Source organism: Nycticebus coucang, chromosome 13 (genome assembly GCF_027406575.1).
Source record: "Nycticebus coucang isolate mNycCou1 chromosome 13, mNycCou1.pri, whole genome shotgun sequence".
Lineage (NCBI taxonomy): Eukaryota > Metazoa > Chordata > Mammalia > Primates > Lorisidae > Nycticebus > Nycticebus coucang.
In genome coordinates this window covers 60,593,419-60,616,357 of record NC_069792.1, presented here as the reverse complement: position 1 = coordinate 60,616,357, position 22,939 = coordinate 60,593,419, and the positions used below count along the sequence as shown (strand labels likewise).

Here is a 22,939-nt window from a genome sequence, read left to right as displayed (position 1 = left end):
GCCCCATATGCTAAACGTAGTGGGTTCAAACCCAGCCCTGGCCAAAAAAAAACTGCAAAAAAAAAAAAAAAGAAATAGAACCTTTGAGAAATACTATGAACTAGTGAAAACCAGGGTCTGACCCCAAGAAGTCGGGACGGGACTGGCTGTTGGCCGTTCTAGCCTGGAGTACTCGCAGCAGGCTAAGACTACATTCTCAGGTTGAGACTGAGACCACAAATGGAAATTAAACTATAGGCTTGATGAAGGGAGTTCACTCTTAGCCTAAACCTTATTATACTCTGTAGGTTGACCCTCTTAGGAGGCTCACTGGCCTCCTAAGAGAAGCAGCTGATAAAACACTCCCAGGTACCAGCCTCACCCAGAGACCTTTCAAAGCCCAAAGGTATAACCATGGACACCCATTTTAACCCCTTGATTGGAAAATTCATTTTATTCACAGCATATGTAGTCTGCAACTCAGGGCAGAAGAGCACCGTATTCTCACAAACTGTTTTGAGTATACTGTAAGAACAGAGCCTGAGCCTGTCAGACGCCACCCTCTCTTCCCTATTGATCAAGGGCTTGGCTCTTGCATTTCAGTTTCTCTCCCCTCTCCGGGGCCCTCCCCACCAGTCTGAAACATTGCTTCCACCAAGAGTATAAACCAGGTGTCCTCAATGGGCCACATGAAGTGGCGTGAATTGTATTTGTTCCCGTTTTGTTTTTCACTTCAAACTAAGATATGTGCAGTATGCATAGGAATTTGTTCATTTTTTTTTTTTAAACTATAGTCCGGCTCTCCAACGGTCTGAGGGACAGTGAATTGGCACCCTGTTTAAAAAGTTTGAGGACGCCTGGTATAAACTCTACAAAGGCAGAGAAAGACTTATCTGCATGTTCCTGGGAGTCCCAGTGCCTAGTATGGTTATTACACACAGTAAACTCTAAGTAAATATGTGCTAAATGAAAGAATGAATGTGTAAGATGGAAGATGTTTACAGAAGCATAGCAAAAAATTGGAAATAACCTAAAGGGCCACCAATAAATGATAATGTGTCCACACTGCAATCCTATGTGACCATTCAGAGTTACGTTCTGAGCAAGAGCAGGCAGGTGATGACTCACAGGTCAGATATGGCTTGCTGTCTGTTTTTGTACTACCCATGAGCTAAGAATGGTTTTTACACTTTTCAAATGGTTGAAAAAAAAAAAAACCCAAAAGAATAATATTTTATGACATGTGAAATTATATGAAATTCAAATTGGAGTGTCCATAAACAAAATGTGATTGGAACACAGCCCTGCTCATTCGTTTATATGTCATCTGTGGCTGCTTTTGTGCCACAAGGGCAGAGTTGGGTGGTTGTCACAGAGACTGCGGTATCCACACAGCCAAAAATATTTATCATTTGGCCCTCTACCAAAAAAGGTTGTCAATATTTTGTTTATAGTCTTATTTTTTATATGAAAAAACTAGCCATAATTTATTATTAAATGAAAAGGCCAGGTTTTCAAATGGTACATATAGTACCATCCTTTTTAAAAAAATATTTTGTATAGGGCAGCACCTGTGGCTCAGTGGGTAGGGCGCTGGCCCCATATACTTAGGGTAGCGGGTTTGAACCTGGCCCTGGCCAAACTGCAACAACAACAACAAAATAGCCGAACGTTGTGGCAGGCGCCTGTAGTCCCAGCTACTCAGGAGACTGAGGCAAGAGAATCACCTAAGCCCAGGAGTTGGGGGTTGCTGTGAGCTGTGATGAGCAACCTCAGTATGACGCCACTGCACTCTACTGAGGGCAATAAAGTGAGACTCTGTCTCTAAAAAAAAAAATTTGTATCCACAGGAAATTGACAAGAATAAAAGAATGTTTGAAGAGTGAGAAATAAGCATTACTGTCAATTATTATTTAACAGGCACATAGAAGACCTTCAGGTACATATTATACACACGGCACAAGGACACACAACACATGATCCCTGCCCGCAGGTCCTGGTAGCTGTAATCCAGCAGTGTGTTACCGCTTATTCACTCACTCATCCCTCTATTTATTTACTCATCCATCATTCAACAAATGGCCCAGGCCTTCTGCCTGTCTCTGCGGTTGCAGCAGTGAATAGGAAAACCCAATCCTGCCCTGACAGACATCACAGTCAAAGAACTACAACATTCAATTACTGAGTCATTGTTCAGACAACAAAGAAATCTCATTGTTCAGACCCTACTGAGCACCGGGTAGTGGCTCGACACTGCAGATGCCATGAGAATTTCTGTGCTTCTGGGAGCCTACAACTTAATTGAGAAAAAGAGGATCCTGATGTTAGAACATAGTTCATATTTAGGAAATACACTGGCCATGCTTCCAATGGAAAAAAAGTCTAGACAGATAGATACTAAAAATAAGAACAGTACTTATATCTCTGTATGGCAGGACTACCCCAGTTTATAAAATATTTTATATATTTCCATAGTTTCATTAAGAGTTTATAAATATGTATTACTTCTATAATCCGTTTTTTAAACAACACAATTTCCATGGGGAGGACCTATTAGTAGGACTTTATTAACAGTATATGAAACTCACTAGTTCCAGAATACTCCACAATCAATGTAAGCAGATAACCAAGAGAAGGGTTTGTAACCTGGATGGGCCTATAAAAGCCCATAAAACAATCTCCTGAATTAAGTACTATCGTCTAATTACTTCTCAGTAATGCTGAACTCAAGGAAAAGTTTATGAAACCTGCACATTATAGAATAAGAATTACCAAAGCCACTGTGAGTAGGCACTTCTTTTCTTCTCAGGAGAGAACCCAGTTTCTTACCTTTTGTACTTTTCAAGAAGATTCTTAGCTTGCTCTTCAGCAAACAGAATCCCAGCAGGGCAGTCTGGGAAATCACCTGGGATATTAGGTGACCTTTTATATTGAGAATGTACTATACCCTCTTTTAATCCTCCAACTCTTGCACCTCGATAGATCTAAAAGAAATGTCAAAAAGTTATTGTCAATTTACCAACTTAAAGTGGAAGTGCTTGATTGTTTATATGGGGGATATGGGAAACAGCCTAAACATTAAAACACGTTGTGGGATAAGCCTACAATGGTTTACCATACAATAATAAAAATAAATGAAATCGAGCTTCATCAATCAATATGGGAAAATCTCAATGCCACATGAATATGGCAAGTTGCAAAAGCATATACACAGTGAGGTGTATAGTTTCAAAACATGTCAAATAGAGTTATTTTATTGGCATAATAGTGATCATTTTAGAAGGAAAAAAGGACACAAGATTGGAGAGAGGTAGAGAGGTACACAGCGGGGCAGCGCCTGTGGCTCAAGGAGTAGGGCACCGGCCCCATATACTGGAGGTGGCGGGTTCAAACCCAGCCTTGGCCAAAAACTGCGAGAAGTACACGGGGTACTTCAATGAATCTATGTTCTATTTTGTAAGCTGGACAGTAGGTGAAGGGTACACAGCTATTTATTATATCCCTATTCTTTTTTAAATATGTTAAGTATTTCATAATAAAAAATGTAGAATGATTTAAAAATATTTCCACTCCTAAATGAAATCAACTACCTGTTTTCCCAAAAATACGACATCCTCCGAAAATAACACCTACTTACAGGAAAGATAAGACGTCCCCTGAAAATAAGACCTAGCACATCTTTGTTAGCACACCTTAAAATAAGACACTGTCTTATTTTCGGGGAAACAGGGTACCAGCATGAATCTAACAGTCTTACATGTATTTTCTTTTACACTCTGTAACATCAAAGTAATTATTTAAAATCACCAGGAAAAAAGAAAAAAACAGTAGATTTTAGTAAAATTTTTAGCTTCAGTTGATAAATAATAGATGGTTATAGCTAACATTTTCTAAAAACAAAAAAATATATTCTATACATTAAATCTTTTGCTTCTAAACCAGCAGGTCTCAACCTGTGGGTCGCAACCCACAAGAACTATATTAAAGGCCGCAGCATTAGGAAGGTTGAGAACCATTGTTCTAAACTATTAACAAATTTCTTCAAGTCGAAAACCTCAACATTTTGTTGCCACTACTATTCAAAAATAAGACACTTTAAAAACCTCAACAGTTCCCAATAGGGCAGCATAGGTCTTATATAAGAACTTGGCTCCAGAGACCAATTATCATGTATCCAGGATTACAGCTCAAAGGGTAGAAATGTATCATTCAATTTCTAAGTTGTACAGTAAAGTCTGGAACATTTTCAGCACTTAGTATTGATTAGGAACGTATTTTAAAGTTTGCAACTATTAGTCAAAATCAAAAAATAACTTACAAATGGAATCCAGAAAGCCATGCCCCAGCCCTTTGGAAGCAGGACATCCCAGCCACTTCCCCAGCCTAGTCGGTCTTCACCAGTCACTTTTCCTGGCTGCTGAATCAAAAGTATAGGTATCTTGGATTCATAGGGACCTAAAACAAGCTGTGACCCAGGTACCAGCAATTTACTTCTCATCCGGTTTAAATCCTAAAGTGGAAGAAAATAATTCAAGACAAACAACCCTAGTTTTCTGGAAGAGTTGGGTCCCCCTAACAGCAGCTTTAGACAGGTAAATACTCTTTTAAAAAGCAAGGGGGAAAGTTCTCAATAAATAAATGCAAAGCCGTTTCATATATAAGGCATTCTTCCTACAGATACAGATTTTCCACTATACAAGTGTGTGGCAGAAAATGCCAAATTACCTTACATTTGCTGTACTTGTGCTAGAATATGCTACATGATTCAAAGTTATAAAACGATATATTTTCATTCTGCTAATCTCTTAAATCAAATTAATCTTATATTTTGATACTGTGTCCCTACATTTATTTTGACTAAGATTTATTGGCATGAAGTGAAAAAAGTATGAAAAAATAAGTGAAAACTTCTCAAGGATGAGTAATAGGAAAAATACTCTGGCTCTTGGGAAAATTTCTCACCAAGTATTAAAGATTTAAAATAAAAGGTACCATAAATTACTGTTAACGGGAATGTAAGGAATGGATAGTAACATCCTTTCAGACTTTTCTTGGAGCTATAGAAAGAGATTAACAGGTAGGAGGACTATTCGCTTAATTTAGAAAAACTGTGCAAGAGACTGCCTCCATGCTATGAAATCTAACTGCTACCTCATGAATGCTCTTCAAGCCAGGTCCAAGTTCTAATTGCTCTTTTTTCACCTTTGCTCGAATTTCCACTACCATCTCTAAGTTGGGAATTTCGAAATATGTATCTCTTTCACCCTGACTCTTCCTCCTGGGATCTAACTCTACCTCCTGCAGAGTCCCAGAGCCTCCTGGGTAAATGCAGTTTATCAATACTGAACTCATCATCTCTCCCATCATATTTTTTCTCCTCCTGTGGTCTCCACCTAGCTGAATGATGCCACAATGCACACGTTTCACTCATTCATCCATTTGGTTATTTACTGAGCACCTTCTATGTGCCAAGTGCTTGTCTAGAACCCAGAAATATAGCAGTGAGCAAGTCAGACATGGCTCTGGCTCTCTTTAAGCTGAGATCTTAAACCCAAACTAGAATGTAAGTAACTAATCTACACATGTCCTCCCTTCTTACCTCCTATCTTCTAGCCAACTACCAAGTCTGGTCAATTTCACTCCCCATCCACACTGCTGCCAGAGTGAAATCTCATTATGGCATGACCTGCCTTAAAACCTTCAGGGGTACCCTACATCTCCAGTCCAAATCCTTCAAATGCCTCAAGATCTTTTATGTTATGGCTCCTGTTTATCTGTTCAGTTTCATTTCTTGCCCCACCCTCAACTCCATGTTCCTAATCTACTTGGAGATTCACGAACACATCACTCTGTTTTGGGTTAGACCCCTGCACATAGTGTTCTCATTTCCTACGATCTTTTTTCCACTGTAGCCTTAACCCTACCCCCAAAAGTCTGGTTAATTCTATCTCCCACCTGAGACTCAGCTCAAATACCAGCACCTCTGTCAGGAGGCCAGCCTCAGTACCCCTTCTACAGACTTCCTGAGCATGCTGTACGTCTTCAATCAGATCCCAGTCATCTATCCCAGCATTTAAAACAATGCCTGGCCCTGGTGGGAGTTCAATCATAGTGAAATTAGAGACAGAGAACATTTAGAAAAAAAAAAATAAATGAAAAACATATTTAAACCATGAGATCATCATTTCAAAAAAAAGATCTTTGTGTTAACTTTTTCTAAAGATTATTCTCATTTTATCCCTAAGAGCAGAAAAAGCTAATAGTATGTATCCTTACTCTTAAATTCTTGTCCTTAGATAATAGATAAGATCCTTATCTTATTCTTAGATTCTTACCTCTAAGAACAGAAAAAAATATCACAGTATATTTGAGTAAGGTATCAACAACTTGTTTGAAAATAAAAGCAAATCTATGGGATTCTACAAAATATGGACTTTTTATGGTCTCTAAATGGACGAATTTAACCAGTCATTCACAACTTTACCAATAACCCTTACACTATTAGTTACCTGATCCGAGATTTTATTCTCTGTGACACTCTTACAGATATCTTGGTTCCAGATAAAGCTATGCGTACACTCCACAGGCACACCCTCCAGAAGTAGCTGTCTAACTTTCTCATTATCTAAGAAGGAAAAGAAATAGCCTTCAAATCACATCCTTTAGATTAATGAAGTCAAACCCTAAATGTTGGCAGCAGACCTTTTGTTACAAAAAAATATTTTATAGGCATTTACTTTACTTCTTTAGAAGAACTTACTTTATAAGAAATTTAAAGCCAGGCACAGTAGCTCATTCCTATAATCCTAGCACTCTGGAAGGCCAAGGCAGGAGGATCACCTGAACGAAAGTGAGACCCCCATCTCTACCAAAAATAGAAAAATTAGCCAAGCCTTGTGGTAGGTGCTTATAGTTCCAACTACTTGGGAAGCTAAGGCAGGAGGATTGCTCGAGCCCAGGAGTCTGAGGTTGCTAACAGCTAGGCTGATGCCACAGCATCCTAGCATGGAAAACACTGTCTCAAGGAAAAAAAAAAAGAAAGAAATTGTATTATTCTTATACTTTGTTTCATAACTTATGAAATGGTAAAGGCTCCTAAACTATTTTCTTTGATATTTTTTATATATAAGATACACATATACTAATATTAAATTGCCTCTATATAACTGCCTAGTTTCACATTTAAAATAATCAGAGTCTAGGAGCCGCTGCGGAAGTGAAGAATTCTTTAGCAATATGCCATATTATAAGCACGAGCCATCTTTTAGCCACTGGCCTCAGGGCTTTGTATTCTTAACCCACTGATGATGAGCCCAGCAGATATCATCCTCTTTTGCCCCATATTTTAAGTCTCTGATAACTCATTTTTGATGAACTTTTTATTCCTTTCTGCAAAATCTACTTTTTCATTCCTTTAAATCAGCTTGTTTTATGAAACATAGTATTTCATTCTTTTCAATAAGCCACACCATGCTAGAAAGTACTCTAGTGAAAAAGGAAAGGACTTTTTCTTGATACATGTAGTCATTTAATCATTAGGGAGAAAAAAATCTTCCAAATATTCTGTTGGACTGAAGAATAAGACAAACAGACAATTTATGAGTTTAGGTTAGGTTCCAAATGCCAACACAGAAACATCACTCAAAGGCACATACCTGCATGGGTCTGATGACTGGGAAAAAATAAGTTAGAAGTGACTGGGTCATATGTGAGGGAGTCGAGGGGAAAATAAAGTCAGAGAAAATTAAATTGATGAAAAGAGCCAAGATAAAAGCTGCTTAATTAAAAGCTACAATGCTTCATTACACTGCTCTTCCTCATGGAGATAATAATTAAGAGATTTTCCAGTAACAGTGCTGTGTGCTGTGCAGATTCACATAGCCTGCCTAGGAGTAAATAAGCTCCACTTCCAACAGCCTCATTCTGCCCAGAGGGCTTTCCTGTGGAGTATAGCCACAGATTTGAATGACAGAATTGGGACTGTATTCCAACTGGGCCACAGACAAAAAAGATGGTTGATACTTAGGGTGTAAAGGCACAGGAAAGCACTACCTCATCTTCAAATACTCTAAAAAATTATAATAAATAGATAAAACAAAGTAGATGGTATGTCCAGAAAAGGAATATTATTCAGTGCTGAAAAGTGTATGGCGCCATGAAAAGACATGGAGGAAGCGTAAATGCATAGTACTAAATGAAAGAGGCCAATCTGAAAAGGCTGCACACTGTATGATTCCACCTTATGACATTCTGCAAAAGGCAAAACTATGGAGACAGTAAAAAGATGGGTGCTACTAGGAGTTGCAGGGAGAGAGGGATGAATAGACAGGGTGCAGAGGATTTTTAGGACCATGAAACAACTCTATATGATACTATTATGATGAATACATGTCATCATACTTTTGTCAAAACCCATAGACTGTACACCAGAAGTGAATCCTAATGCAAATGACAGACTTCAGGTGGTGACACTGTGTCATGCGGGTTCATCTCTAAAAACATACGTCATCACTTCAGGGTCTTCATGTACTTTCTCTTTTAAAAACAAATTCCCAGTACACACAAGAAGATAAAGAGTTTGTTATCTAAATAGGCCAAACTCTTCTTTATGGTTTAAGCAGTACCAAAACCAATCTTTTTTGTCAAAGTCAAAATTGGCAGAGGATGGGGCGGCGCCTGTGGCTCAGTGAGTAGGGCGCCGGCCCCATATGCCGAGGGTGGCGGGTTCAAACCCAGCCCCGGCCAAACTGCAACAACAACAAAAAAAATATAACCGGGCGTTATGGCGGGCGCCTGTAGTCCCAGCTGCTCGGGAGGCTGAGGCAAGAGAATCGCGTAAGCCCAAGAGTTAGAGGTTGCTCTGAGCCGTGTGACACCACGGCACTCTACCCGAGGGCGGTACAGTGAGACTCTGTCTCTACAAAAAAAAAAAAAAACATTGGCAGAGGATGACTTCAAATACAGAAAGACAAACTGGTAATATGTCAGAGAATTAAGTTTCAGGTCATCAGATGTTGAGATTCTGAAATTTTTACTATTTGACTCAGCTCATTGAAGTATATTTCTAACCTTAGTTTTAAATTGTTTTCCTAGATGAGATGTTACATTTGTTAATAATATTGGTACTACATGTGATACTAATTCCTTAAAAAGTTTACTTCTTTATATAGCTCACATACCAGATAAAATACTCCTTCAAAGAAATTTTAATGAAATACAACAGAAACTAACAAGATGTTAGAAATTAAAATTTATAGAAATTAAATCAAGTTTTTCAAAACAGAATTTAATATATAACGTCCTCATTTCCAAAAAAAGATGTGATGTGGCAAGAGAAGCTAAGTGGAATTTAGCCCCAGCTTTACAGCGGTTCAGCAGTCAACATCTCATGGCACAGCACATGCTGCGGCTTTTATGTTGCACCAGTCTGTTTGGGCATTAAAAAAGGAAAGGAAGCGAAAGAAAGAGGCAATGACTCACTGACTTAAGACTTAGGCTGCATAACTAACTTAACTATAGTCTTCAAACCTTTTCGCATCCAATCTACCTTTATTGTGAAGTCCTGAGTGCAGTTTATTGCCCCTTTAATAAGCTAATTACATGTGAAAAGACAAAACAAAACAAAAAAACCCTTTGTACTTGTTCTGATACAAACCTATATTTTTTCCTCCAAAAATTTATAAGCTAATTTCAATTTTTCTTCTTATTAATGTTAAATGACAATAAACACAATGAGATATTATCACAATTGCTGCAAATTCCAGATCACACTAAAACTCTAGCCAGCCCCCTACCCATGACCCTGCACCACCCCAGCCAAGCAACTTTCTCAGGCCACTCTACTCAATCTAAATCAAGGCATCTTACACTCCAGCACCTAGGATGGCCTTGCCAGGATTCGAACCTGGATCATCTGTATGGTCAGACAGAGGCTTCCACTGAGCACAAGACCAGCTTCGGGTGCAGATCCCTTCCTCACAATTAAAATTTTGAAATGCCATTTTCAGAGAACCCAGTTTGCAGAGAGACAGGTTTTGCTAGAAACTAAAAATAGAGAACTCAGAAAACAGAACAAACATAAAGATTAGGGTACCCATTTTATAGCTAAAAGACACTTCCACATACACCGCCTTTGCTGACAGTAACCACCTTACGCTGTGGGCATGTAGAGACCACCCTAATTTTTTACAGATGAAGTTACTGCAGAAGTGTCAGACATAGAACTCTTCTAATAGGACTAGATTGTTTGAAATAATAAGGAAAACCTGGGATGTTTCAAGACTTTACCTTGGCATTTTACTGGATCGGACAAAGCTTTGGACTTCTTTTGAGGCAAATGTATTCGAGGATCCCCAACTGTTAGTCCCAGAATAGTACCTGCTGGAATTTCTGCTGGTGAGGTTATTCCTTTTATAATAAAAAGATCGAAAAAAAGAGAGAAATTCAGAAAGTCATTCATAACACATACATATTTGCTACTTATAGTTTCAAATCTTTCAGATTCTCTAATGAAACTTTCTTCTTGGGCAAATGATTTAAAATCATGTATTCCCTTTGTTCCCCAGTGATACTTTTAGAGAATAAATTAACATTCATAAAGAGTGAGGTTCCTTGCAAAAAAACATTGAACGTAAAAGGGGTTATTTTATGACATGAACACATATCCAGTGAGCACAGATGCAGTCAGACACAAATAAGCAATACTGGCATGTGCATTTATCTATCAGAACACTACTTATTTAGAATTTGAAGATCTCACTTGTTTGCTGTTTCCATAACCAAACATGAACATAGTGTCTACTCAGTGAGTTCTTTTACTTGCCTCTCTGGTTGCCTCATAACAAACAATAGCAAGTTAAAAAGCAACACCGTATGTCAGAAGTCATGCAGAGGCCCAACTGCAAAAGGCTCTTTTAACCCCCCTTTCCACCCTTGTCTCCCTCCCCAGTACAACCCAGTATTCCCTCTGTATACCTCCCAACAATTCAAAAATGGCTTCTTGTCTGCAATGAAGGGAAATGCTATCAGGATTCTTACAGGTTTCAATCCACCAGTGGTGAGGGGTCTTCTCCATGTCCTCTCCTTCCTAAAAAAATAACAATTCCTATTCAATAGACAAATAATTCATTGGAATTAATCATTTTCTCATGGTTGTGATACAGCCACCACTATTTTTATTTCTGTGTGAAAATGAATATGTTATAGGTCAACCAAGAAGTTGCCACTATACTTGACATACTAATTGATACCAGATTAACTATTCTTCTAATTAGAAGCAAGGACTTTATGTATCACACTTCCCTCCAGATTTCCTATACTGGGAAAGTCATCCATGATTTTCAGCGGGACTAAGACACTTCACACTCAAAGTCTCTCTAGAGCACAGTAGCAACAAGAGAGGCCTACTTCCTCTCCCACCACGGGCAACTTCCTCTCCATTCTTAACCAGAGGAACACCAAACTAGTATCTTTTGAAGAAATCTTCAGATGAAGGATATATCACTACAACAACAGTACTCCTGAAAATGTCTAACAAGGTATACAAATACTTCACTCACGTTTTTTCTGGAGAAGGATAAATCTTTGATAATAGGGGAAATAAACATTTAAAAGCCATGCCCAGGAGGATACCTTGAGACCAAGAGTTCAATATCAGCCTGGGAAACACAGCAAGACCCTCTCTCTACCACATATAAAAATATTAGCCAGGTGTGGAGTCCCAGCCACCTGGGAGGCTAAGGCAGGAGGATCACTTGAGCTCAAAAATTTGAGGCTACAGTGAACTATGAAAGTACCACTATACCCCAGTCTGGGCAACAGAGCGAGATCCCATCTCTTAAAAAAAAAAAAAAGCCATGGCCCCAAAGTTTACTAAATTACATATTAGGTTTCACAAATCTGACAAGAAACACAAGACCAGAGTAAAACATCATAGGCACATTTACTCTTACCACGTGGACAGCAGCAGTTTTCAGAGCCTCAGTTAGGATGGAGTGGGAAAGTGGACCAATCAGCCGGAATCTGTTCATCTCCATTGTCAAATCACTAACAAAGAGAAAGTCTTAAAATGGAAATTTCCATAATGTACCATGTCTATGCCACTGGCAAAAACGTGTCTTCACTAAAAAGATTCAGCAAATTCAACCATACCTGATCATAATGCCTGTGGTTGGACAGATCCAAGAATATGGTTCACATGGATCTCTAGTTCCATCACCAACAACTTTTTTAATTGGTACAGAATTTTTCCCATCATCTTTCCTTTTTCTTTTCTTGCCAATTTTCTCATCAAACAGTTCAGTTTGGCTTTTTTCTTGGGATGGTGTCAGAAGTGGATCAGAGATGCAAGTAGCTGGTTTGATGGGTTCCATACAATGGCACACTGCTTTAATTTCCTCTAAGATATCCTAAAGTTAGAAATCATGTTATAATGGATTCACTCTCAAATTCTAAACTTTTTATAGAAAATATTTCTAAAATTTTATCAACAATGAGTGAATAGACGTGCTCTCTATGTAGTATGAAATTATCTATTTTATTAAAATTAAAAAAGACTACATAAAAAAAGATATCCTAAGGATATATTAAAATATTTACTTTTAAATTTTGACATTTAAAATTATTATAAATTCAGTTGATTTAGTTTATATCTTTTTATCCCTTTAAAAACTCACAGTTGGCTTGGCGCCTATGACTCAAGAGGCTAAGGCACCAGCCACATACACTTGAGCTGGCAGGTTCAATCCAGCTTGGGCCTGCCAAACAACAATGACGGCTGCAACCACAAAAATAACCGGGCGTTGTGGCGGGCACCTGTAGTCCCAGCTACTCGGGAGGCTGAGGCAAGAGAATCGCTCGAGCCCAGGAGTTGGAGGTTGCTGTGAGCTGTGATGCCACAGCACTCTACCCAGAGCGACAGGTTGAGGCTCTATTTCAAAAAATAAATAAATAAATAAAAAATAAAAAGTGGGTGGCGCCTGTGGCTCAACGGAGTAGGGCACTGGCCACATATGCCAGAGGTGGCGGGTTCAAACCCAGCCCTGGCCAAAATAAATAAATAAATATAAAATCACAGTTGTTATCCATTCACAAATTAAATTCATCATCATTAAAAGGCTTTTTCATTTTTTTCTATGAAGTGCACAGCAGGTGGAACAAAATGATCTGGCTCAATTTCTTTTTTTTTTTGCAGTTTTTGGCCGGGACTGGGCTTGAACCCACCACCTCCAGCATATGGGGCTGGCGCCCTACTCCTTTGAGCCACAGGTGCTGCCCAGGCTCAATTTTTTTTTTAAAAGCAGTGAGTATCCTTAAGAAGGGAAGCTAAGCTAAATGCAATGTGAAAAATCAGAATTATTCAAAACAGTTTCTCATTATTAAAGAGGCTCTACCAAGATCCCAGATAAAAAGAGAACCAAATCGATAATAGTGGAAGCATTAGTCTAAATTCAACATTTATTTTTTTTTGAGACAGAGTCTCTGTTTCCCAGAGTAGAGTACTGCACTATTGGTCTACCTCACAGCAACCTCAGAACTCCTGGGTTCCCAGGTGATCCTACTGCCTCACCTCCCAAGTAGCTGGGACTACAGGTATACCAGCCTCAACGCTCAGCTAATTTTTCTATTCTTAGTAGATATGAGGTTTCATTCTTGCTTGGGCTGCTCTTGAACTCCTGGGCTCAAGCAATCCACCTGTCTCAGCCTCCCAGAGTGGTAGGATTCAGGCATCAGCCACTGTGCCAAACCCTTTCAATTCAAAATTTCAAAATCATTAGTCTAAGGTTGTTTCATCTTCACTTCTTATGACTTACTAAAAAATGAGAGATCAAGATTTTCTTCATTCTGCAAGATGAACAAGTTCTGGGGATCTCATGTACAGCATGGGTGGTGATGGATTTGTTAATTAATTTGATTGTGGTAATCATCACAATTATATGTCTATCAAACTGTCACACTGTATACCTCTGATATATTCAAATTTTGTCAATTAAATGTTTTAATGTAAAAAATTAAAATGAATAAATTTTAATTTGTCTCATTCAATATTCATACAATTCCCTCCCCATCCAAATATCTATCAGGCAAACTTTTATCCTATTTAAATTTTTCTTACCAATGGTAAGTAAGAATGTAGTAAAAGAATGATGGAAAAATAGCGCATAGGATTATACCTGTTTAAGAGCTGGATGCAGCCAGATCCACAGCTGCCTGCTCTCAGAAGTGTCACTAGAGGTCCTCTCCGACTTCCAGATGAAGGTAACAGGCCCAAGCATTTCTCTGGGATATTTATTAGCCCGGTAAAGCACAAGGCTCCCTTGGCGCTTTCCAGACAAGCAGTGAACTGCTGCAAACGTCAATCCTAACATACACAAAAGCAAAATTCCATGATTCCAAGTGTTGAGAATACAATCCTATTTTCTGATAGCAAAACTGTTATTTATTCTCAATAAATTTCAAACTATTAATCAATTATCAGGGGCAATGTTCTGGTTTTGAGCATTGCTTAGCTCAAAGTTCAGCACACAGTAAGTTCTCAATAAATACACAGGGTGTCCATAAAGTTCATGTGCAATTTAAAATAGCTATTTTATTTTATGGACACCCTGTATGTTCAATGAATTATTTAATGACAGTTTCAAGTTTCTGCCTAAGTTTACTCCACCAGAAAAATCACTCTCACTTTACACCTAATAATGTTACAAATGACTTAAAAGATATACCAACTCTTCTTGAATTAACGTATTCATTAGGAACAAGTATCTCACACATTTTTGCATATGTTTAAATTCCCAAATGTTAACATTTCATGTTCTGAAATGAATAAATATACAAAGACTAAAATATGACTCAGCTTTGAAACAAGTTTACCTGTTTCTACGCTACACATTGGAGAAAGTGCCTTTAGTATTTCTTCCTCTTTGCCCTTCACCTCCAAACAACAGTAGTAGGATAAATCCTGGACAAAGGGGGAGACAAATTAAATACTTAAGAACTGACATGGGTGCCCACCAACCCAGCAATGGATTAACAAACTGTAGTTTATATATACAATGGAACACTATTCAGTCATTAAAAAAGATGGAGACTTTACATCTGTTGTATTAACCTGGATGGAGGTGAAACATATTCTTCTTATTTAAGCATCACAAAAATGGAGAAGCAAAAATCCAATGTACTCAATCCTAATATGAAACAGTGGATAAGCTAATACAAGGGGTGGGGAGGGGAATGAAGGCGCAGGGAGGGGAAGGAGGGAGGAGCACGGGGGTCACAGTGTGTGACACACTTCTTGTGGGTGGGACACAATTAAAGAGGGACTTTATCTAACAAATGCAATCAATGTAACCTAATTCTTTATACCCTCTGTGAATCCCAAACAAAAAGAAAAGTTAAAAAAAATAAAGAAAAGAAAATACACAGTTTCTTTCATGGGAGAACAAAGGGATGGCAATGAAATAGGTGGCTGCTGTCTGACTTAAATATTTTCTTGTTTAAAAAAAATTGAATTGTAACTCTGAGGTCTACAAAAAAAAAAAAAAAATTGAATTGGCATGGGGCAAAACTGTTAAGAAGACAAAAGTCACATCAAAAAACCTCTAGAGGTCTAAGACAAGAAAAAAGGGTTAACACTGTTTTTGTTTGTTTGTTTGTTTTTTGCAGTTTTTGGCTGGGGCTGGGTTTGAACCTGCCACCTCTGGCATATGGGGCCGGCGCCCTACTCCTTTGAGCCACAGGCGCCACCCAACGCTGTTTTCCTATATAAAATCTAAACCTTCTCATAGCTGCTGATTGAGGTGGGAGGGATCTAAACCTGTCTGTTCCTCTTATATTAGCAAACATTCTTAAACCAATCTGAATCAAAAATCAAAATGAATCTCCATTTAAAATGTAAGTTACGATGTCCTACTTTTTATAAAGAAAATCTGCTTTTTATCCCATATTCTAATAGGCAAGTTCTAGATAGTGTGAAGCTGCTTCAAAGTAAAGGACTGTTTAACTTCAAAATCTATATAAGGTAAGAAACCAGGAGTACAATAAGCAAGACAGTAACAAATTCTGCAAAATTAAGTTGCTCATTCTGGTTAGCTAATTCAGGACCTCAAGACTACTGAACACTGAGCCTAGAGACACTGCATTGCAATTAATTTTTCCCATATTGTCCTAGGCCCAATCTTAACCATGATGTGCAACTTTGACTAGGCAATGTACAAGGAAAAATAAGAGCAATTACTTAACAACTTTAGTTAAGATGAGGAGAGATGGACCTGAGCTAATAAAATCAATGTTCCTAATGTTATAACAGCAGCTTTAATGACAGTTATAATAGTTAATAGTTACTGAAGTGCTAGGCACTGGGCTAATTCCCTCACATGGATTGTCATTTAGTGCCCCCAACCACCTGATACACCAAATATGGTTATCTCATTTGACAAAGGAGTACACTGGGACACAGATTATTACTTGTACAAAGCCATAGAGTCAGTAAATGGAGAAGTCAACATTCAAGTTAGGATCACTGACACCCACCCCCCAAACCATCCCCTCTGCTATAGTACCTTTGAGCAATTTCAGTGCAGCAGCTGAAACTGAAACATATTATAGCTATGATTCTGATAACTCAAATTAATCAGTGTGATGGCTCACACATAAAAATCTTCCCATCAACAGTGACTCACACTCAGCTGTCAGTGGCCAGATGACCCTCACCTGAATTTGTACAACCAAGTGACAGCAGAGAATATAGGACCCTGGAGTCAGTCTACCTAGGCTCAAATCTCACCAGTCACTAGCTACATGACCATGGGTCAATTACCTAAACCCGGGCGGCGCCTGTGGCTCAGTGAGTAGGGCGCCGGCCCCATATGCCGAGGGTGGTGGGTTCAAACCCAGCCCCGGCCAAACTGCAACAAAAAAAAATAGCCAGGCGTTGTGGCGGGCGCCTGTAGTCCCAGCTGCTCGGGAGGCTGAGGCAAGAGAATCGCTCTAAGCCCAAGAGTTAGAGGTTGCTGTGAGCCGTGTGACGCCACGGCACTCTACCGAGGGTGGTACAGTGAGACTCTGTCTCTCCAAAAAAAAAAAAAAAAAAAAAATTACCTAAACCCTTTACACCTCATATGTAAAATGGAAATTACAGTAACTACTTACATCTTATTGTTGTAAAGATGAAATGAACAAACACATGTAAAGCACTTAAAACTGCTGGGGGCATATGTTAAGCACTCAAAAATTATCTGTTATTATGAGCGATTATTTTCATTACTTAGGACTGATCAAATGTTAAGAAAACAACTGATAATTTCAGCAAGAATTCTGCCCAAAATGAGAAGTGACTCATTGGAACAGTATAGTGGGGAAAGCCCAGGCCAGGGTGTCCAGTGCCCAAGTGTTATCTAGACCACCAACAAACTGTGACCTCGGCTAGGCAAATCACTTTTTCTTTATAATACATAGCTTCCTAAATGTAAATGAGGAATTAACAGTAATTTATAATGTCTACCACTGAGTTCTCAAACCAAAGGTTCTTAAAAGGTTCTATTTTTTTGTGGTTTTTGGCCAGGGCTGGGTTTGAACCCGCCACCTCCGACATATGGGACCGGCGCCCTACTCCTTGAGCCACAGGCGCCGCCCTCTTAAAAAGTTCTTATATTCACTTTACATCCATAAGAATAGCTATTAATAAAAAAAAACCAGAAAATAACAAGTATTGAAAACCATATAAGAATGTAAAATGGCTCAGCTGCTACAGAAAATGGTAAGGTAGTATTTCAAAGAATTAAACACAGAATTACCATATGATCCAGCAATTGGACTTCTGGGTATATATCCAAAAGGACTAAAGGTAGGAACTCAAATGGTATTTGTACAACTGTGTTCATAGCAGTATTATTCACAGCAGCCAAAACATAGAAGTAACCCAAGTATTCATCAACAGATGTATGAATAAATAAGATGTGGTATATACCTACCATGAAATATTACTCAGCCTTAAAAGGGAAGGGAATTCTGACCCATGCTACAACATGGATGAACTTTTGAACTTTTAAGGCATTACGCTAAATGAAACAACCCAGTGACAAAAGAACAAATATATGTGAGTCCACACATATGAGGTACCTATAGGCGTCAAGTAAAAAGACAGGAAGTAGAATGGCGGTTGCGAGGGCTGGCAAGCAGAAGGAATGGGGCATCAGAGTTTAATGGGTACAGTTTCAGTTTGGAAAGATGAAAAAGATCCGGAGGTGGATGGTGGTGATGGTTGCACAACATGAATACACTTAATGCCACAGAACTGTCCAGTTAAAAATACTTAAATGATAAATTTTATGTTATGTTTACTTTCTCACAATTTTTAAAAAAGGTTCTTGTATTGATTATTCTACTATAGTGCTCTCAAGAGTTATCAGAGGACACTAATAACAGTGGCTTTCAAAATGTGACCAAGTAGCCGGGTGTTATGGCGGGCACCTGTAGTCCCACCTACTCGGGAGGCTGAGGCAAGAGAATCGCCTAAGCCCAAGAGTTTGAAGTTGCTGCCACAGCACTCTACAGAGGGTAACAATGTGAGACTCTGTTTCTAAAAACATGGCCAAGGCCATACTGCCATCAAAAGATATGCCCTTTGCTTCAAAGAGCAAATTTCTAAAAACATTCTAGAAGAGAAAGCAACTGAATTGGCTACTGGGGAGTGGTGGCAATCAGATAAATACTATAAAGGGGCTTTAAAACAAAGTATCCTCTCAAAGAATTTAAAACCTCCTTCTCACATCCCACCGAGTCATAAGCACTCGGACCAGCATTTTGAACACTGCTCAGAGTACACGGTAGGTTCTCAAATATCTATTGATGATGAATGATTCCTAGATTAAACCAAACACATCTTGAACATTTCCAACCAACAAGACCTTCGTGGTCTGGTTCCTGCTTATTTCTCCAGCCTACCCTCACCCTGATGCTAGCCTTGCTCTCCACTCTCCTCTTTATCTGTGTCACCCAGAATTTGTTTCAGTTCTTCACTCTCCTCTGGCATCCTTCTGCCTCCCCCACTCTCCCATCTTCTCATCCCTGAGAGCTCAGCTCAAATATCACTTCCAAGGGGAGCCTTCCAGTCGCTCTGTCAGAAATACTCATTAAGGGGCAGAGGGAGGGGCATGGGTGTGCTCCCACTTAATGGGCACCACATAAGGGCACATGGCACACCTCGTGGGTGCAGGACACAACTACAACAAGGACTCCTAACAATGCAAACATTGTAAGCTAGTTGTTTGTACCCTCACATTAACCTGAAATTTAAAAAAATGGGGGGAACACTCATCATACTGTATGCTTTCCCTTACGATTCTACATATATGGTAATTATACGATTAATGTCAATCTTCCCCATGAATTTCAGGCTGCTTCATCTCCGGCATCTAACAAAGGGCCTCATGCTTAGGAATCATTTTTTTCTTTTCAAGACAGTCGTACTATGTCGCCCTCAGTAGAGCACTATGGTGTCACAGTTCATAGCAACCTCTAACTCTTGGGCTTAAGTAATTCTCTTGCCTCAGCCTCCCAAGCAGCTGGGACTACAGGCGCCCATCACAACACCCGGCTATTTTTGTTGTTATTGTTGTTGCAGTTGTCATTGTTGTTTAGCAGGCCCAAGCCGGATTTGAACCCACCAGCCCTGGTGTATATGGCCGGCGCTCTAACCACTGAGCTATGGGCACCAAGCCCTTAGGAAATCATTTTTTTTTTTTTTTTTTTTTTTTTTTTGTAGAGACAGAGTCTCACTGTACTGCCCTTGGGTAGAGTGCCGTGGCGTCACACGGCTCACAGCAACCTCTAACTCTTGGGCTTACGCGATTCTCTTGCCTCAGCCTCCCGAGCAGCTGGGACTACAGGCGCCCGCCACAACGCCCGGCTATTTTTTTTTTTTGTTGCAGTTTGGCCGGGGCTGGGTTTGAACCCGCCACCCTCGGCATATGGGGCCGGTGCCCTACTCACTGAGCCACAGGCGCTGCCCAGGAAATCATTTTTAAAATGAGTAACCTCATAAACAGTTCTTCAGCATTCCAAGAATTACTCCAAAAGTCTGTATCAGAAAGAATCTAAACAAAAATTTAAAGAAAGCCCATTGTAAAAGCTTACCTGAAGGAGGCAGGAGTTTGTCATGGCTCGATAGCAGGCTCTGTGGCTCTTCACTGTTGGCCGCTCCCCAAGGCAGTAGCCCCACTTCTTGACCATGTGAAACCGCTTGGCATGCCAGATGTGAGTTTCTAACCATTTGTTCTTCTTTTGTCTCCGGTTAAATTCTAGCATCCGGTTTATGTGACATCTCCGAGCTTTATGGCACTTATTTTTTGAATGTTCTTTCTTCTGATGTACAGCTTTCTCTGCCTATAGTTTCAAGAAGAGACAGAGATTCCAGTTTGTGAGAATCACAAAACAAAGTGACCTTATGAATGCGAACAAGATTTAGAGAAATACTTTTAGCAGTTTGCTAAATTTTCTAACTTGGTGGTTCCTCCAATGTAAGTAGAGAAGGAAGACAATGGAAAGAGTTGAAGTATTAGAACCAGGCAGACCTGGGAAAGAAGCACAGTTCTGTAACTCAGTAAACGGACAAGTTGCAGGCTCTATGAAGATTAGGACACTCATGAAATATCCAACACAAGTTTAATCTGACTATTAATATTAGAGAACAAGAGAGAATAAATCAAATGTTAGCATCCAGCTGATGTACTAAGATGTGAGACTGTAATGAAACAAAAAACTCATAACAAAAGTTGGGAAAACCTATACTTTCACTTCAGTTGAGCTACAAAGGCTACATGCTGTCACTGAGAAACAGACCTTACATTAATTCTTGAAAGTATTATATTCCTATGAGTTTTTACTCTTAATCTTCCATAACCAAGCTCAACTTTTATGAAAAAAAAATTATTCTTCATTGGTTTGTGAACCCATTAAGGACAAGGACTTTCCTTGCTGAACTCCAATCCCACCACCAGTGTAGTACTGGTACACAGAAAGCCACTCAATAGATTTTAAATCAATTAGTAAAGACATGGGTGGCTTAACAATCTTAGAATGATCAAGTCCAGAATTTTGGTAAAGTACAATTAAATGTGCACAAAGATTAAAACCAAGTCCAAGTTTTCTTTTCTTTGGAGACAGAGTCTCACTATGTCACCCTTGGTAGAGTGCAGTGGCTTCACAGTTCACGGCAACCTCCAACTCTTGGGAGCCTACGTGATTCTCTTGCCTCAGCCAAGTAGCTGAGACTACAGGCGCCCGCCACAACGCCGGGCTACATTTTGGTTGCAGTTGTCATTGTTGTTTAGCAGGCCTGGACAGGGCTCAAACCCACCAGCCTCAGTGTATGTGGCTGGCACCCTACTCATTGAGCTATGGAAGCCAAGCCAAGTTTTCAACTTGGAAAAAGTCAAAAAGCAAATGCTAAGCACTGATGCTTACCTAAGTAGGCCACACCCCAAAACACAGATCCAAAATTATTTAATCTGGTGAGAGGCTCAGAATTTTTTTTAATGTGTAAGGGGAATATCAACTATTCAACACCCTTAAAATAGAGGGTTTCCCAATGCTAAATTTCAAAGCAGCTGTAATGTCCAAAGTCCTGCTAATTTGGCCTGGGGAGAAATGGAAGGTTGGATAATGATTAAAATTAAAATATGCAAAAAAAAAAAAAAAAAAAAGCATGCCACAATAAGCATGTTATTTTCTGGTTTTCGTTTTAATAAATTCTATTAAGTCAATAATTCTCGATTTTTTTCTAGCAAACATTAACCTAAACATTTATACTACATGAAACTTCTACCTCTTTCTGGGCAATCTCCTGTAATCGTCTAGGAAGACGTTTGACATTGTGGCTCATGGCTCTCCGTCGCATGTGCCGAGGCAGAGTCTGGAAGACCAGTGAATTAGAAGACTTCTGGGTTACAGCTTTTAACATAGCACTGATTTCGGCAGCTCGTGCTTGAGCAAAAGTAGAAGCTGTTGAAGGAAATGACAATGTCATGGAAAACTAATCTGACTTCAACAAGACTTGTTTTTTCTGGGATTTCAGAAGGAAGACAGACTTGAAATAAGTAAGTTTACAATTCATCCACCACTACCCTCTGTTAGATGAACACTGCTAGTGGTTATTTCTGTTATACCATTTTGAGATTATTTTTCTTCAACTTTTATATTTTTCAAATTTTCTACAAGGATTCAGTTTCACTTTTCTTATCAGAAAAAATGTTTAAAAACAAGTTTTACAGAGATTTTAAAAACAGGTCTACATGCAGTACAGTACATGCAATATAATCACAGCTACTTGTAAGTGCAATAATCTCACAGAAAAACAAAGAAGAGACAAAATTCTAACAGTGGTTCTAACTCTAAGAGGTTTTTTTCTTAATGTTTTCTGCTTTTTCCAAACATGTGACCATTATTACTATTCTTTATTGAAAACTAGACTCTTTTTGAAGAGTAAACAGGGTGCTGAGGAAATTTAAGTGAATTCCTCCAAGAAGGCATATAGACCAAAAGACATATCTAAGGTGTCTACAATGAATATGGGGTTTAATGTGCTAGCAGAGGTAGGAGTGTTGGGGGAAAATAGAAGATGAAGCTGGAAAGGGCCTGAAGACAGGCCGTTTAAATTAAGGTCTTGATTGCTGTTCAAGTGTACCAAATTTTACTCCATCTTTGGAGAACGCCATGACAAGTGTGGACACCACATTTAAAGGGTGGAGGGAGGAGGTTAAGATGAGGAACAATTCACAAAGACTTACAAGAAGATGGCTAAGAGAAAGGGATACCGAAGAAGGGAGAGCCATCAGGCCTGAAAAAGCTATGGCCAAAGTCCAGGCTAGAGGTGGGAAGGGCCCCATGTGAAAGGATTAGAGGAGAGAGGTGGGGAGGCAGAGCCAAAACACCGAGGCAGGCAATTTCTTGGCATATCTGGCTGTAC

At 39.2% G+C, this 22,939-nt stretch overlaps 1 protein-coding gene across 1 annotated transcript in view; it reads right to left on the bottom strand.

Annotated features, from left to right (window-relative positions):
• POP1 (POP1 homolog, ribonuclease P/MRP subunit) overlaps nt 1-22,939 on the bottom strand; it is a 37,990-nt gene that overhangs the window by 3,386 nt on the left and 11,665 nt on the right. Inside the window, exons 4-14 of the mRNA XM_053559060.1 lie at nt 21,800-21,975; nt 20,110-20,358; nt 14,848-14,935; nt 14,151-14,338; nt 12,130-12,386; nt 11,931-12,024; nt 10,954-11,065; nt 10,267-10,386; nt 6,489-6,604; nt 4,298-4,489; nt 2,809-2,963 (exon numbers count right to left, since the gene is read on the bottom strand). Coding sequence (XP_053415035.1) covers nt 2,809-2,963; nt 4,298-4,489; nt 6,489-6,604; nt 10,267-10,386; nt 10,954-11,065; nt 11,931-12,024; nt 12,130-12,386; nt 14,151-14,338; nt 14,848-14,935; nt 20,110-20,358; nt 21,800-21,975 — 1,747 coding nt within the window. The remainder of the gene's footprint in view (nt 1-2,808; nt 2,964-4,297; nt 4,490-6,488; nt 6,605-10,266; nt 10,387-10,953; nt 11,066-11,930; nt 12,025-12,129; nt 12,387-14,150; nt 14,339-14,847; nt 14,936-20,109; nt 20,359-21,799; nt 21,976-22,939) is intronic.